This window comes from Schizosaccharomyces japonicus (genome assembly GCF_000149845.2).
Source record: "Schizosaccharomyces japonicus yFS275 unplaced genomic scaffold supercont5.2, whole genome shotgun sequence".
NCBI lineage: Eukaryota > Fungi > Ascomycota > Schizosaccharomycetes > Schizosaccharomycetales > Schizosaccharomycetaceae > Schizosaccharomyces > Schizosaccharomyces japonicus.
This window is the reverse complement of record NW_011627861.1, coordinates 703,005-719,974: the sequence shown is the minus strand read 5'-3', so window position 1 is coordinate 719,974 and position 16,970 is coordinate 703,005. Positions and strand designations below refer to the sequence as shown.

The 16,970-nt window shown below is 46.1% G+C and overlaps 6 protein-coding genes across 6 annotated transcripts; 1 reads left to right on the top strand and 5 right to left on the bottom strand.

Annotated features, from left to right (window-relative positions):
- Nucleotides 1-7: 7 nt before the first annotated feature.
- On the bottom strand, nt 8-2,337 carry SJAG_03248 (myotubularin family phosphatidylinositol-3-phosphatase). The gene is made up of 3 exons (XM_002174371.2): nt 2,122-2,337; nt 1,483-2,049; nt 8-1,429 (listed from the first exon to the last, which is right to left on the bottom strand). The coding sequence occupies exons 2-3, from the start codon at nt 1,538-1,540 to the stop codon at nt 363-365; spliced, it is 1,125 nt and encodes a 374-aa protein (XP_002174407.2). The 5' UTR covers nt 1,541-2,049; nt 2,122-2,337; the 3' UTR covers nt 8-362.
- A 284-nt stretch (nt 2,338-2,621) lies between these two features.
- Nucleotides 2,622-6,789, bottom strand: SJAG_03247 (pleckstrin y domain-containing protein). The gene is made up of 5 exons (XM_002174370.2): nt 6,544-6,789; nt 6,417-6,485; nt 6,263-6,339; nt 3,203-6,153; nt 2,622-3,152 (listed from the first exon to the last, which is right to left on the bottom strand). The coding sequence occupies exons 1-5, from the start codon at nt 6,710-6,712 to the stop codon at nt 2,819-2,821; spliced, it is 3,600 nt and encodes a 1,199-aa protein (XP_002174406.2). The 5' UTR covers nt 6,713-6,789; the 3' UTR covers nt 2,622-2,818.
- Nucleotides 6,790-7,494: 705 nt separating this feature from the next.
- Nucleotides 7,495-12,009, top strand: SJAG_03246 (guanyl-nucleotide exchange factor Sec73). Its single transcript, XM_002174369.2, has 3 exons — nt 7,495-7,596; nt 7,632-9,848; nt 9,903-12,009. Exons 2-3 carry the CDS (start codon nt 8,127-8,129, stop codon nt 11,622-11,624), a joined length of 3,444 nt encoding a protein of 1,147 aa, XP_002174405.1. The 5' UTR covers nt 7,495-7,596; nt 7,632-8,126; the 3' UTR covers nt 11,625-12,009.
- A 117-nt stretch (nt 12,010-12,126) lies between these two features.
- Nucleotides 12,127-12,725, bottom strand: SJAG_03245 (RING finger-like protein Ini1; the record flags this gene model as incomplete). Its single annotated transcript, XM_002174368.1, has 4 exons — nt 12,127-12,169; nt 12,246-12,492; nt 12,616-12,669; nt 12,716-12,725. 4 exons carry the CDS (start codon nt 12,723-12,725, stop codon nt 12,127-12,129), a joined length of 354 nt encoding a protein of 117 aa, XP_002174404.1.
- A 323-nt stretch (nt 12,726-13,048) lies between these two features.
- On the bottom strand, nt 13,049-13,647 carry SJAG_03244 (bcap family protein; the record flags this gene model as incomplete). The annotated part of the gene is made up of 1 exon (XM_002174367.2): nt 13,049-13,647. The coding sequence occupies exon 1, from the start codon at nt 13,613-13,615 to the stop codon at nt 13,049-13,051; it is 567 nt and encodes a 188-aa protein (XP_002174403.1). The 5' UTR covers nt 13,616-13,647.
- A 263-nt stretch (nt 13,648-13,910) lies between these two features.
- On the bottom strand, nt 13,911-16,617 carry SJAG_03243 (3-isopropylmalate dehydratase Leu2). Its single transcript, XM_002174366.2, has one exon. The coding sequence runs from the start codon at nt 16,418-16,420 to the stop codon at nt 14,162-14,164; it is 2,259 nt and encodes a 752-aa protein (XP_002174402.1). The 5' UTR covers nt 16,421-16,617; the 3' UTR covers nt 13,911-14,161.
- Between the last annotated feature and the right edge of the window lie 353 nt (nt 16,618-16,970).

The window sequence follows — 16,970 nt, the reverse complement described above, 5'->3', positions numbered from 1 at the left end:
CCGCGAAGGAGTGTGTGTGGGTATAGGGAAATTCTGACAATAAGTGCAGTTCTACGGGAATGTTGTCTGTAGTCGTAGGAGATTGTTCATACATTAAATAAGTCATACTAGTTCACAATTTAATAGCATTTGTTGTTATATGGACATATAAATTTGTACCTTGAGAGAGCGGTCAGGCCCATTAGAAAGGGAATGCTTTGTAAGTTGGAACAGTAATTACATGGAGAATCATTAGGGTACTCTGAAAGTTACAAAAGGTATTACAGGACTCCTGGTTGGCAAACCGACGAGCGGAAGAAAGGAACGGATGACCATCTGCAAAGAGGAAGAAAAACAAACTAGCAGCACCTCAAAAAAAAAGTTCATGAAACTGGAGAAGGCTGTTGAGCATCCGTATTCATGTTTTCGTCCGTTTGTCCAAATGCAGAAGCCCACCATTTGACTTGCAATGGATCAATCATGAGTACGTCGTCAAACATTTCGTACTCTGGATTTTTGAATTCGTCCTCTCGTACGAGAAAGTAATCCCAGACGCAACGAGAACGATGCTTCACGTCGTTCGTGTTGCGTTCGTACTCCGAATTATAGAGGAAGCTTCCGTACTGGCAAGAGCTGACATGATACAAAAGGCGTCGAAGGAAGCGTTCGTTGAATTCAAAGTACTTGGGAAATTGCTGTGTCAACTGCCACACACTGTCGAGAAACTGGTGGAAAATAGGAGAGGCATATTTGTCAAAGTTCTCGCGCGCAAAGTTCGTAAGCGTCGAGTGCACAGACATGAGTGTTGACTGAAACGTGGCGGCTGCAGAATCATCAACAGTTGGATATGCGGTAAACCGTTTTTTGTGGAGAAGCGGTACACAACGCTCTTGGAATCTGTGACCAAACGCAAGCCAGTCCTTCTCCACAAGCGTCATAAAACCACGAAGCGTGCGGTAATGGGGATCCAAGCACAACTGCGGGAGGGCACACAACTGCGAGGTGCGATCCCATCCATCAGAACAGTGCACGAGAACGTGCGATCCATCCTCGTGGATGGTACGGGTAATAAGCAGACCACCCTGCAAGATACTCGAAATGTGTTTTAGCCAATGGGAACGCAATAGCAGATCTTGCTGCGGAGGGTTTGCTGAAACATCCGAATTCTTGAGCGCCGTAATCAGTTTGTAAAGCGACTCACGCATAACGTGAATATTGTCGATGCCTAAATAAGCCTTTTTTGCCAATCTGTAGTGATCCATGTTTTCGCTGCCAGCACCCCAACTGCAATGTTGGCCATGGGCATTGGTGGATGGACGAGCGTCGACAATTAGGTTACTGGAACCGGGGATGATGGATGTGGAAAAGATGGCCTCAACAAGCTTTTCGTCCTGCGCAGAGCGATTCTGTCGCAACCCGACCAGCGTTGCGACGCTCTTGTTATAGAAAACTACACATGTCGTTAGTCGGTGGCGGGGGCAGCAGTACACAGTTAAGACTTACAGAGTTTTTGTGCAAGTACGTCAAGGCGGGAAACCTGCATTTGGAGCGGTATTTGCATCCATAGTAGATAACGCTGTCAGAAACACTGGCCGGCACAGCCAAAATGCTAGGATATGTTTTACACTGCGAGTAGTCTTTGTTGATTGTTGTAAACCGCCAATTCCTTCCACAAATGACTGGTTCTTGGGCTACACCCATTCGTTTGTATTCAGCAACCAAGGAAAACGTGTCCCATGAATTAAGTTTCTGCTCCTCAACAGACGGTACGTAATAAAAAGCGTACAGCTTGGATATGTCATCCACACAAACAAGATTCTGTAAAGAGTCAAACACATCGTTAATCACCGAGTCATCGTCGAATAGTAAGCAGAAAAACATAAAATCACGACATTGGACGCGTATACATGGTTTCCCGTCGTACAGACAAAGTCTTGCACTAAAAAACTGAGCATAAGCAACCCATATCTCCAATTGAGTTTTAAAATTAGCAAAAATTAAATGGTGGGCCGTTAAATGCAATGTTCCTGTAAGTTCCTTTCCCTTTGCCAGTAGCCGAACATTATCTACCTTGTATTTTTGTTAGAACGAAGCCCACAGCAAGCTGTTTTCACGCCAGAATTAGATTCTTAACTATCATACACGGGCTATTTTAATATTATCCATTCAAATCCGCGCCAAAAACAGCAATTACAGGAATAAAAACTCCAAAATAAACAGAAATGACAAGGAAGAAGAGCACCGCTTAGAAGAAATGGATTATGAAAAGCTGTTATTATATCGAAGACTTGAGGTGAAGGATGGCAGACGCGCGAGGTAAATAACCTTAACGCCAGTTCTTGGTGTTGCACACGGGCAGGCAGGGCCGAGAGCCGCCAATGAGAATGGAAGAATACGCGACGCGCTAAATGCAAAAGAGTGGGATGTGGGGAACATACAGTGGGGGAGCATGGAGACGTGGGATAATGTGGGGTGACGTGGGTTCTCTAGGAGTGTGAAGAGTGTATATGATGAAAAGTATGAGACATGACAAGACGAATCTGTTACTAGTAGATATGCCGTATAACACAAGCCATTGGAGTAGTAAACACAGTTTACGTACAGAATAGCGCTAGTTGCCTGTAAATAAATTCTCTCAGTTCCCTCAATCCCCGTTCCATCTCATTTAACCCATTCAATTTTATTTAAAAGTTACACAAAAAATGACGAGTTGTCATTGAATTATTCCTTTCAGTCTGTTTACAGATTTATGGGTCGTTGGAAAGAAACAGAAATTCAGTTTTACCGAAAGGAGGTCTCCTGATGTTTTGATTTATTATACAGAAGTCAAGATGAGGTATCATGTGCACGAGTCCGTGCGGTTGAATGATGAGAAGATTTCTTGAATCCTAGAGTTTCTGCCGAAAAGTATTGTTTTTTCTGACCATTCTTGGAAACAAGCTGCACAATACTGCACAATATCAGGAGTCGCGAGCCCTGAATCAATTGTATCTTGACATGAATTAAGTTCATCCACCAAGAAGTCCTCCAATGCAGACTCATATAATACATACTCTTTGTAGTTAAGCATAATCAGCTTGTAAAGCAGATCGCGTCTTACCCTAGCGATTTCCCGACGTTGAATCGTATATTGCTCCTTGGGAATGCTAGAAACAGAACAAAACATTTTTTGACTGGTAGAAGTGTTAGTAGGGAGCATCATGCTAGAAATGAAATTACATACGGTTGGGATGATACGAATGCGCTCTGGTTGTGCGCCGACGGCAGAATCAAATCGTCTATATCCTTCAAGTAAACGTAGTCAACGGATCGAATGTCCTTGTTATAAAAGTTCTTCAGCATCGTCTTCGTACGAAGCTCTCTTTTATGCTCCCAGTACTGCGAACCAAGTCTTAAGAAGAACAGCTGATTTATTAGTAGAGACAACGAGAGTATTGTCAGCACAAATGCATGCGAGAAAACATAATTAAGTAACCGTTTAAAACCCGTTACTGGAAGCTGCATCAAGTCCATCATAAAACCGTCCAAAAACATTACAAAATTTGACATGATGAGTTCGGCCGAACCATGAACACATACACTAAAAGGGTTCTCCTCATTTCGCTGGACTGTTTGCGAATCTCGATATTCGCCTACCCGCCCGAATGTGCGCACAATCATTGTTAAAGGCATTTGCTTCGCCTTTTCCACTTCTTCATTCACAAGCTCAAGAGCAGCCGAGGTATAGCCTAGCGATATATCGCGCGCCGCCGATTCTATAACCTTCCAAAGAGCAAACGGTCGGTGCTTCCACTCCACGTCAGCGGAAATAATTAGTTTGCAACTATTCTTGCGATAGTGATTAATTGAAGTTTTTATACGCATTAGGAATTGATCGTGGAATGGTAGCGTCCATGACCTATGGTGCCAGACCACCAAGTACAATTGCTGCTCACGTCGCTCTTCAATGTTTTGGAAGTCTTCAAAATGCTCTGTGTGACATCCCCCATGGGCATCGAAATGAAAGAGTTTAAACGTGATCTTTCTTTCCATTCCTTTCGTTTTTGGGTCAACCACCCAGGGCATGAATTCCATGTCGTGGACATTGAATGTTCCATACAGTTTCTGCATTAACGAACTTTGATCACCAAACATTATATGAAACAAAGCCTTTGCGCTAACATCGTATGTGTTTTCAAGTACGATTTCAGAAAGATGGCTACTTCGTGAAACGTCGACAGTACCTTGTGGAACAGGAGACTTGTAAAAGTCCGAAATCGTACACAGAGTATCACTTCTTTGCAGGTGGTGAGGTACAAGAGGACTATTGGGGGAGGGTTGTTGAGTATGAAGTGATATCTGTTTCGGTGCAACAGGTAGTGTTGGACGTTGTATCAAACTCAGCGTTTTTAGTTTGCGTAAAAGCCCTTGGATATTCGTTGGATTGTCAGAAATATAATTCTGCAGTAGAAGGTTCACACGTTCCGTCAGCAACTGTGCTGAGTCTATGTAGGTGCTGAATCGAAGTGTTCCAACATCGTGAACCTTTAAGTAGAAATAATCACAACTCTGTCCGGGAAAAGTCTTCACACTCACAATGTCCTGAACAGGAAAAAACTCTGTTGTGACCAGGCCTGCATAGTAATAATATACATATATACCTTGCATGGTACAGTACATTCTTCCGGGAAGCCTGGTTTTGTCATCCCGCTTGCTGCAAATACGACAAACAAATAACACGATTGGAGCATTCACATCACAGTATAGCGCTCGAAATTCTGCATTCCGTAACTTTAGTTCAGGAGTGAGCAAGCTATCGACTTCTTTCATTGCCTTTCCATCAAGCACAGTAAGTCTTTGAACTACAGGAGGAACAGTTTGTGGCACATGAACAAAGCCATATTTCGTAGAACCCCAAATATTAGCAAGCACAGCTGACGGTATTCGAGACTCAATTGCTACACCTGGCTCTAGGAGATAAGTAAGGACCTTTGAGGTAAGCTTAGTCACCAATGGCGTCGTTCCAAAGGTGTCGGGCGCCAAAAGATCAGAGCGTCGAATGTGCGAAAATGACAATGAACGCTGAGGACCACGAGTTTCCAGGCTGCCGGACAGAAATGAATTTCGTCCAACAGAATTGCTGCGTAGACGCACAATGTTTGATAACTCATAGTTGGCTGGTCCACACAGTATCCTTCCGGGGACGTTGGGGAACACGCGTGAATCCCTCCGACTACTGGTACCAGTATTGGCAAACTTGGATCCGAGACTTTGCGAATAAAGCAGCTGAGATTTGATCATGAAACGAGTAGAGCCATTATGTATGGATTCGTCCAGTAATTTCCGATGGCGTAAATAGTAGTCATAGGAATTGCGAAACACACATATCCATTCCAGCATTTCCGTCTGGGTTTCAGCCTGCAATAGAAAGGTTGCGCCACGAGATTTCACTGTGAAGCAAAACCGTCTGCCTGAATTGACAGGTGCCACTTTACAATAGAGCACACCATAGCGTTCGCTCTCGTAGACACCGCCATTGGCATCATTAATCAAGTAACCAAACATCCCTTCCGACACATAGAACCAGAAGCGCACCCAGTTCGACTTTGCGCCGGAACGGCTGGCACTAGTATTCCACAGCAGCCAACCTTGTTTATGGGAAGCAGTAATGTTTTTGAGGTACTCATGGTTGACAAAGGTCGGGTCATATCGCGAAGACGTGCGTAACCGTTCCATGATTTCTTCTTCAAAGTGAAGCTGCATCTTCAGCATAACTTCGCGAAAGTTAGGGTAAGCATCGCGAAGGCGCTGGTTGTAGGAGAGCATTTTTTTGACCAATGGTATTTTGCTATCATTAGAAGAGTGCAACACTTCTGCTGATTTATACGTTTCGCTACAGAACTTGCACATACTGTCAATGATTACAGTATCGAGTAGTGTGCGAAAGTCTGTCAATGCATCGCTACATTGGGCGGCAACATTAAAATAATTGCTGCGTGCTTCCCTCAATTGCTGGCTTTCGGTCGAATTGCGTTCGTTGCTCTTTTTCTTCGTTTGTGCGGCATACCGGAAAATGGCCGAGTCGTAGGTCTCCTGCATTTCGCGGAATTTATTAATCAATTGAATTAAAGGAACCAGCTTATCATCGCGAAAAAGTTCAAGAGGCGAAATAATGTACAATTCCAAGTGTTTTGCCTAAAAGTTGTGTAAGAGAACACAAAAGAACCCTTTATGTTTCGTTAAAAAGCCGACAGACACCCGAGAGCCGCAATTTGGGTCTTTTCGTCAAAAACATTGAACATACCTGCTCTAAATCCACCAAGTAAGTTGAACGGAGCATCTCCTGTGTCGTAAAAATGGCCAGAGACGTGTAGTCTGAGTCTTTGACGCGCAAACGTGTCAGTAATTGTGTTCTCGACAATGTCCTCTTAAGCTACAGCTCGTTCTCTCATACATACCGAACAACGAGAAAGACGGGACCTCCGAAACATGATGCGAGGATATGGTAGAAACTATTTTTTCCAAACCTAGTGAGCAGGTTAGAACAGGAACGTCAAAAGGGGGCATCCACAGCGGAACACGTGCCTCGAACCGTATCAACACAGGTTGTGAGAAGCGACAGATACTCGTCTAGCCAGCTCTGGAGATTAATTGCCTGTGAACTGAGGAATTGAACGGATGCCCGGAAGGACGGCGAGTCGATGCTGCATTCGTTCAGAAGTATGGGAATTTCTTGCCACTTGTGGTCTTTCATTGTCAGCGTCTTGTCCACAATAAAAACCGTCCAAATCCCATTAAATTCAACAAATAGCAGTGCAATTATGGGACATGAGAGTGGTTGGAAAAAAGCAGGTGTCGCTACCTGCTGCCGGCACTACTATAATACCGAAATAAGCTTAATTGGAATAAGCTTTTCTGCTGACATCACCGCCATCACTCCATTGCTCACCATGACGTAAGGATGTAATTCGCGAAGAGTGTCGCAGAAAGCAGTGGGGTCGGCCGGTAGTAGGCCGAAGAGACGAAAGGACTCGCAACAGCAGCAGCTACAGTACTTCCGACGTCATCAGCGAGTATCCGTCTTGGGAAATGTTCTTGTTATAAAAAACAGCACATCTGGCATATCCGAGGTCTGGAACAGATTTATCTCATCCATCCTACATGTCCCGAAACGTCTCGTCATTTTCTGAGTAATGCGGTTCCTCCGACAGTTCCCCTATGACAATTGGCGCTCATAGAGCCACGTGGAAAACTTGCATTTTAGCAGACGTCATTACCATTACCGGACTCCGCATGCCGTTGAGAGATCTGCACCGAATTTTGAGTTTGTTAGCCCTGTTAATTACTCATAATAACCATATAAATAACAAGTTTACGATATACAAGCTCACTATATTCTACGAAAACGGTATGTGTAATAGATTGTTCTTCCCCTTTGCTTTTTTTGCACTCGTTTTTGCTGCTTATTCGCGTACTCGGCAGCTTATGAGTGGATAAGACCACTTTGCCTATCACGCTAGTAAGGGTAATCCACAAACAAGCTTTGCGGTGGTCGTAATACTCCACAGTGCACCAGAGCTTCCTGGTCAGAGCCGAACCGTTGTTAAGCTCATTTCGTTGTTATTTTCTGGAAATTTGGTACTGTTTTGACAATAGGTTTACTAATTCCTAAGGTACATAAGATATTTTTAAAAGTTTGGTCGTTTGCTCTTTTTTCCGGCTTAAAATAAGCTATTTTACGTGATATCTCACGTCTCAGTCATTTTTTCTCGCTTCAAGCTATGTTACAGTAAACTATTTACAACTATTTCGAACCTACATTCGTTGAAAATACTGATTTCGTGTACTTCGTCCCGTGCTTTTGTTTCTAGTAAATTGCCAAAACCAATTTCAACTGCTCTTCTCTTTAAAAGCTCGAACTTCTTATCCTTTGGACGGGAGTACGAGGCTTACTGCTCCTTTGACTTCCATAACACTCTCTGTCGCATTCGTTTGGCATTCAAACGTCTTTTGCCCTCTTCACAACGCTCAACTAGCCCTTTGAAGCATTCTTTCTGTGTTTGAACAGTCTCATCCTTACTAAAGAACAAATTATTTCCCGGCTATATTCATCCTTTTGCCCAGGTCTTGTACTTGTCCCTTCTTTTCCCAGCCAATTGCCTTAGAATATGTCTATTTTGTCCATGGAAAACTCGACTCTTGATGTAAACACAGCTGATGTCAAACCGTATTCTTCCCGTCCTTCTCCCAGTCGAACAATGACTATTCTGCGCAAGGGTTTTGCTCGCTCATTCAGCCGGAGCTCTACATCTTCTGAAAGGCCAGCGAAACCCGAGAAGCCCGAGAAACAAGAGAAACCTAAAAAGGAGAAGACCTCCTTTGCTCATCGTCACTTTCGCCGCAGCAAGCGGAAAGAACATCGCCTTGAATCGAATTCTCCTTTGACTGCTCCTGCCTTAACAATTGATGAAGTTGACGAAAAATCGACGAATGTTGACCCCAAAGACGACTTTGTGCCCACTTGCGCTACCGCCCAGAATGCTAAGCTTCACCTTGCTCAGGCACGCTCTTGCAGCCCGCAGAAAATGCACAATAGTGAGGCTTGCTGTAGATTGTCTGGTTCCCTAAATTCTCGAGACGCAAAACCCGTCCCTCCTGCTGCATCGCCTACCATACCTTCATCACTGTCTTTTCAATCCATACGCAATCTGAAGCGACTAACCCTACGGAGCCGCAAGCCCTCTTATAACAGCTTGCGGAGTGTTGAGACAACAAGTGAAAGCAATTCCATGCTGTCTGTTGCGACCTACACCCAAGGTGTGGATGATGTGTCTCCTTCTTCCGAACATAAACACTGTTGTTGTGACGAATCGCAGGATACACTTATTGTCCAGTCGCCAGCGTCGACAATGTCTTATGCACCATTCTCTTCGAGAAACTCCCGCTTATCTGACTCGGATTCTCTTCACAAGCGTAGCGCAGACTACCCACGATCCAGCTCCCACATGTCATTCACAAAACCCGCCAGCAATCATTCTTCCTCCGCATCTCCAGAACCTTCCCAAAATACACCCACGTCCGCCACACAGTCAAAACCTTGGAAAAAAAGAAGAAACCGCGCGCGAAGCTCTACAATTCCATCACAACGCAGTTTGGAAAAGCTCCGCGACAATCGGATAAGTATTTTTAGCTTCCGAAGCTTACGAAAAGAGGGTGAAGAATGTCTAAATCATGCTTTGGAAGAGTCGGGCCTGCTTTATGATATTAACTCTTATCCCACACGCGGTTCAGAAGGCAGTATTGATGCGCCGAAACCTCTTGACGATGAGACAGCAGAATCGTACCTCGAGCGTGTTCGCAAGTCCGTTCCTCCTTGTCACATTTCTAGTGCATTGGCACAAAAAGATTATGCTTTGTATCGTCAGGCGTTGGATTTACAGATGAAGGAATTTAACTTCACCGATATGCCTATCGACATTTGTCTTAGACAGTTTTTATTAAAAGCCCACTTACCAAAAGAAACACAACAAATTGATCGAGTGATTACAGCTATCTCAGAACGCTTCTTTGAGTGCAACCCCGACATGTTTTCCTCTCCTGACAAATGCTATATCCTTGTCTTTTCGTTAATTATGCTGCACACCGATGCATTTAACGTTAACAACAAACACAAAATGACAAAACCAGAGTTTGTACAGCTCTGCAAGATGGACGGTCTAATGAATGAAGTAATGGAATACTTTTATGACAACATCACATACACACCCTTTGTGAACTTGGAAGACGAGCTATTATCAGAACGTGAAAAGTCTGAATCTCGTCAGAGCCCCCTTCAAGCCTCGTTAAAAAAGAGTCGATTTGCTCTTTATCCATACATGTTTATTCTCGAGGTATGGTTTAACATGTGCCGCAGGTTTGGTCTGTATACTAATGCTTTATTTTAGAACAAAATGGATTTGCTGCGTTCGGGTCTTTCGCTGTATCCGTTTAAGCACACATACTACTGTTACAAGAGTGATCCACAATTGGAGCTGGAGTTTATTCGTAACAAAATTGCTAATCCAGCAATTCTTCAAATTGTGTCTGAACGCTCTCATCCAATGGCGTTTTCCGGCCATTTTCGAGGATTGCCTGACAACGCAGACCCAGGCATGGTAGACATCCATGTTGCCTCTCTCGATACTCTTCTCTATTCCGACAGAAAACGCAAATCATTCTCTACATCTTTTCTCAAAGAGGGTCTTGTGATACTAACGACCTCACAGCTATATCTGTTTCGTAACATGCGCTGGGCTCGAAAGTTACAAGCTCAGGTGAAAAAGTATGAAAGCAACAAAAGCAAGACGAAACCGCCGAACAAGCAGCGATTCTATCGCTTTATAACGAATCACAGCGACTCCACACTGTCGATCAACAGCACGCATGCACCGTTGAAGACCGACGAAGTCGCTCCTCTTGTGTTCAAGCCGCCCGTCAGTAACTTCAACCCGGATAGTGCGATTTCATTGATCAATGCTTTTGCTTACACTCGTTCAGACAATTCAGAACTTCCACGCAACTCGTTCATCGTTCTCCTACGCGATGGCTCCGAGGAGGTGTTTGTCGCGCGCTCAAAGGAAGAAATGTTTGATTGGATTAATCGGATCAATTACATTGCTACATTGCGCACCGCTGGTATTCGTGTTCCTGTAAAAGGTGATCGCTCTTGGGGCACGAACCGATACGAATATCTTACAAATCCGCAGGATGCTGCGGAGCTTGTAGCGATGGAGCAGCAAATGTATCGTGATGTAGAGTTCGCTCATATTCGCTCCATCAAAGAACGCATTGGGCAAATAAAGTCATCACTACAAGACAGAAAAACCAGTCTTCTGTCCCACAAGCGGAATGCTATTCATCTTTCCTTCTGTACGCCTTTGCAATCAAAAACTCGGGCTCTTGTTCAGGAAGCCGGTAAAAAGCTTCAGGAGTCGGTGCGAGCAGACCATTTTGAAATTCTGAAACTGCAATGTCAGTTGAACATCTTGCGATGTGAATTACAACATGCTGCTGACCGCTTAGATGACCTGTCGTTGCCCAGCGATTGTAGCATTCATGATGCGGAAGACGAAGCAAACTTTACTACATTTTTTGAGGACCAGCCTTATCCTAGAAACTCTTCTTCGAGTGCCACTTCTTCGGCACGAAATTCACGGTCGGAAGAACGACGTGGCAAACTACAGTCTGTAAACACTCTGTCCGAGGCTGACTTGATGAAACAAGAGGAACAGGCAAACGGTGATAGTGCTATGCCCTCCACGTCTACTCTTGCTCCCGTCTCTTCTGAATGTTCAGTCAATACCGTTGTACAAACGCGTCCGAAGAAGCTTCATCTGGAGATTAGAAGTCGTTCCTCCATCTCCAGCAGCAGTGGATGCAGTCTAAATGACAACTCTAATCTTGTTGCTACGCACGTCGAGTGTTGGCATCCTGATTATGATGCGAGTCGCACAATGCCGTATCGTCGGTCCCGTACAGCAGAGCTGCGTTCCAAGAGAGACTCTTTATTTGTCAGAGACCGAAAGGGTACGGAAGAATGGGTTCAACCTCCGTCGGATGTTGAGTCTCAATGGCACTCAGCAGCCGAAGAAAGTGAACTAGAGGAAGCGAACGGCGGTCGTTCTTGATGGCATGTGGTGTCGGTTTTTGCTCGTCAACATTTTAACTACCTATGGGAAAAAGATCCTCATTATTTCTTAAGCAGAGATAAAAAAGTTTTCCTCGCGCTATTCTTCATTGCCCTTCTGTCACTCTTTCTGTACTCCCATCTCTCCTACCTTCTTCACCTTCCTATATCTATTACTTGTCCCTCTCCTTAGCAACCCGTCATCATTGTCATTCGTGCCTTCTCTCTTAAACCTTCTTCTACCACCCTTCCTCTCTCTCTCTCTCTCTCTCCCTTTCTTCGTCTTCCCTTACTACCCCTCTCTATCCCTTACCTTTTACACTACTTACATTAAATACGAGCTCCCTTCCCTTCCTTCTCACCCAGTGTTTCGCCATCCACTACTATACAAACCATACAGCCCAGGCCAAACAGAATAAAAACTCATAATTACATAAAAGTAGACTGTGCATGCATGCGTGCGAAAATGAAGAATGAAGGAATGTGCTGTGCCGAGCGTAATGCTAGTACATTGGCCCTGGCATATCCTTTCCTGCATTTTTATATCTAAGTTGAAGTTAGTACGTGTAAGAGTTAAGGACACCATGTATCGCCAGTTGCATCGAATGGTCTATCGACATACCGTTTCTTTTCATAAAACCAATCCGTCCTACTTGTACCAAGATTCACGACTCGGGGACATCCGTCACGGTCATATTCGAGCCGTGTACACTCGTCACAATAGTAGCAATCCGAAACACCCGGAGCACCACAAATGATACAACGGTCTTGCGAGCTTCCAAACGCACACTCGTCACAAATCCGAACAAGCGTTTTGGGACGGACGTAGGAATCACAAATCGGACACTTGCCGTCACAGCGTTCACACACTGTAAAAAGATGTTAGTATAAGCTAGAATACACACACAAAAAAAAGAAAAACCGCAAACGAAGTTACGGATCATCAGAAAAGTAGATTTGCTAAACGCGTCCTCACTCTCTGAACAACTTACGTCTTCCTATAGAGATACCAGTCTGTCGACGACAAAGTACCAAATCGGGATGATCTGCAGAACAGTCAGAAAGAGGTCAAGTACATTGCAAACAGCATACGTTTTGACATTTTTTAGCTTGCTCACGGCGTGCACCTGTTCCTAGGTACTTTCAACAAGTGCTCTATGTAGGGAATCCAGTCTCCCTTATATGGTGGTGGTGAATACTTTGGTGGAGTGCCACCGTGGCAGATCCCCCACACTGATCGACATGCAGATCATCGGGAACCGTCCCAGCACACCACGTTCGTCAATCGTCAGTCTATTTGTGTCCGGACTAGCCCGAACAGTCATTTAAAGTTGAAAAAGGTTTTCGTTTGCCGAATGTATGACATCATCATCCTCAAATAATCTACGCGTGCTCGAACGCGTCTCACCGAACAACTTTTTAACTTTAAATGTCCTTTTTGGGCTCAGTAGCCTTCTGCATTTTTGCGTACTTCTCTGAGAGAAGCTCATAATCATTCGTAACAGCATCCAGCTTTTCACGAAGAGTTTTCTCTTGTTCGGAAGGCTTGGAGGCAGTAGCTTCACTCTGCTCCAAACGCTTGGTCAAAGCGTCAACGCGATCCTGAGTCGTGAACAGCTTGCTGAGAGCAACGTAGTGTCTGTTGAGAATGAGAGAAAGGAACAGCGTGAATCCACAGAGGTACATGTTACGCTGGGCGTAGAACTTGCGAGCCTGAACTTCAGAACGCATGGATTCAGGGTGAGCAGACACTCTAGCGTAATTGTACTCTTCAGTGACCTTCATAACGCGAGAAACAGAGTCAATAAACAAGACAATAATAAAGATGAATGTGATTTTCATGCTGTATTGCACTTTTCCAATGAAAGGAGAGCTGGCGCAAAAGTTGAACACGCTCTTTCTCAATCTACGAGGAAGAGGAATAATCAGCACCAAAAACACGATGATCTCCATCATCAGGAGCAGAAATACGAGTGAATAGTACAGCGTCATGTTGTTGTTTGTCTCGAAAGAAAACAGCTCGAGGCGTTGGTAGAAGACAGGAACACGTACACGGTACTTCCCACCTTTGTACCTTGCAACAGGCGATGACGTCATCAACGCTAAACGAGTGAGCCTGTTACGAAATGTCAGAATGATGAAATAAGAGCGACGCGCTTAATGCAGTCGCGTCGCACGCGCTATGTAAACAAACAGGCTACTGGAAAGGCATTGGAAGAGGGGGACAGTAGAGAAGGACAGGACAGCACAGCACAGCACAGCACAGCACAGAACGGCACAGAATTCAGCTTTCAGTTGCAACACTGTCTCCCGCGCTTCGTCAAGAACCGACTCCTGAGCCTCCTCGAACCATGAATATGTACAAACTGTAAGGACCAATTGTATATTGCTGCATTTGGAATGCTGCGGCTTGTGTTTAAATACTGAATATCTATCGTGTTACGGGTATTACGGTTTCGGCGCAAGGAAAGTTAAACAAGCACGTCGGAGGGGGGGAAGAACAAAAAGACGAGATTGGGAACAAACAGGAGTGCGTGTTTACCAGTCGTTCTTGCCAGCAGGTTTCTTGGTTTTCACGGGCTTGAAACGAGGGCTGCTACGCTTGATATTCATCCAAGGATAGTTGGCCTCACGCTCAGCCTCGAACTTGTCAATTTTGTCGGCCTTTTGCATAGTCAATCCAATGTCGTCAAGACCGTTAACCAAGCAGTGCTTGCGGAAGGGCTCAACGTCGAAGGGAATGCTCTTCTCACCAACCTTGATGACTTGGTTGACGAGATCAACGGTGAAGGGAATTTTCTCCTCGGCAGCCTTCATCAACTCGTTCACAGTGCTCTCGGGCATGGGGATGGGGAGCATACCGTTCTTGAAGCAGTTGTTGAAGAAAATATCGGCAAAGGAAGGAGCGATGATGACACGAATGCCAAAGTCGTTCAAGGCCCAGGGGGCGTGCTCACGAGAACTACCACAACCAAAGTTGTCGTGAGCAACAAGGATAGAGGCATGACGGTAAGGCTCCTTGTTCAAGACAAAGTCAGGCAACTCCTTGTCGTTAGAGTCATAACGGATTTCATAGAAAGCAAACTTGCCCAGACCAGTACGCTTGATAGTCTTCAAGAATTGCTTGGGAATAATTTTGTCCGTATCAACGTTGGCAATAGGCAAGGGAGCAGCAACACCAGAGACAACAGTGAACTTGGGAATGCCACCAGCAGCGACACCTTGTGCCTCGGGCAAGCTCGTGGTGACGTCGTTCGAGTCGGTGACGGCGTCGGTGGCCTCGTCAACAGACATAACAATTTCGCCGTCGGCCTCGGGAGCGGGCTCGTACTTCTTGTTCCACACACGGACTTCGCCGGAGCCTTGGACACCCAAGTACTCACGGACATCACACATGTAACCCTTAATAGCAGCAGCAGCAGCCATGGCAGGGCTGACCAAGTGAGTACGACCCTTGGCACCTTGACGGCCCTCGAAGTTACGGTTCGAGGTCGAAGCACAACGGTCATAGGGCTCGAGCTGGTCGGGGTTCATACCCAAACACATGGAGCAACCGGCCTCACGCCAGTCGAAGCCAGCCTCGATGAAGATTTGGTCGAGTCCCTCACGCTCAGCCTTGGCCTTCACCAAACCCGAACCAGGGACAACCATGGCATCCTTGATGTTGCTGGCAACCTTGCGGCCCTTGACCACGGCAGCGGCAATACGCAAATCCTCGATACGAGAGTTCGTGCAGGAACCGATGAAGACCTTGTCGATCTTGTATGAGGTGATGGGAGTGTTGGGCTCCAAACCCATATACTCCAAAGAACGCTTGACGGAAGCAATACGGACGGGGTCGGTCAGGTTGGCGGGGTCGGGGACGAGACCGTTGATGGGAATAACGTCTTGAGGAGAAGTACCCCAGGTGACGGTGGGGATAATGTCGGCAGCGTCGATCTCAACCTCGATGTCGTACTTGGCGTCAGCGTCAGACTTGAGGGTGCTCCAGTAGGCAACAGCGGCCTCCCAGTCCTCGCCCTTGGGCGCCAAGGGACGACCCTTGACGTAGTCGAAGGTGACCTGGTCGGGAGCAATCATACCGGCACGGGCACCGGCCTCGATGGACATGTTACACATGGACATACGGGCCTCCATACTGAGAGCCTCGATGGCCTCACCGGCAAACTCGATGACACAACCAGTACCACCAGCAGTACCGATCACACCGATAATGTGGAGCATAAGATCCTTGGAGGAGAGGCCAGGAGCGAGCTTGCCGTTCACACGGACACGCATGTTTTTGCTCTTACGCTGGAGAATGGTTTGGGTGGCCATGACGTGCTCGACCTCACTGGTACCGATACCGAAAGCCAAGGCACCAAAGGCACCGTGTGTGGATGTGTGAGAGTCACCACAAACAAGGGTGACGCCGGGAAGGGTGAAACCCTGCTCGGGACCGATAACGTGGACAATACCTTGACGTCTGTCGCTCATGCCGAAGTACGTCAAGTTGAACTCTCTCACGTTAGCCTCCAGAGCCATCACCTGGGTGCGGGAGTCGGGTTGGTGAATGAAAGAAGCAACATCCTTCAGACCCTTACGCGAGTCGGTGGGAATGTTGTGGTCAACGGTGGCCAGAGTAAGCTCGGGACGGCGGATTTTACGGCCAGCAGTGCGCAAACCCTCAAAAGCTTGGGGAGAAGTAACCTCGTGACACAAGTGACGGTCAATATACAGCAAATAAGTGCCGTCTTGCTGCTTGTCGACAATGTGGCTGTCGAAAACCTTGTCGTACAGAGTCTTGGGAGCCGACATGTTTTCAGGTACAAAAAAAGTTTTTCTGACGAAAAGATCCAAACGAGTTGTGAATTACGTACAAAAAAACGCCGAAATCCAGAGAAAAAAACGACGTGCGGGATAACCAACGGTCTATGTTCTTAATGAGAGACAAAAGAGGACCGAATCTGGGTGAATTAGTGCTGTTTTGCTGGCCTTTTTTCCACTTGGGCAGGCGACTTCGGGATTGGGGTGTTGGTTAAGGTTAGGTTGTTTTCGCAGGTCGGGAATGCATGTTCCCATTTATATGCGCTGTCATTGGCTGGAGTTGCCCGATTAGCGATGGGAATTACCGAAAGATGCGATCAGTAGTGCAGCACGCAGATGGAGCACGCACAGGCACGCAGAAGCACCGTGCGGCGTGGTATTCCGCAGTAAATGGAACAGCGCAGCTTTGCGAGGGTGGCGCGTCCACGCAGCGCTGTGATAGAGCACGGTATGCACTGTACCGCACTGCACCGCACTGTACCGCACCACTGCGCACTACTACGCATTGCTTCGCACCTTAGCGAGTCTTCGTGCCGGCCCC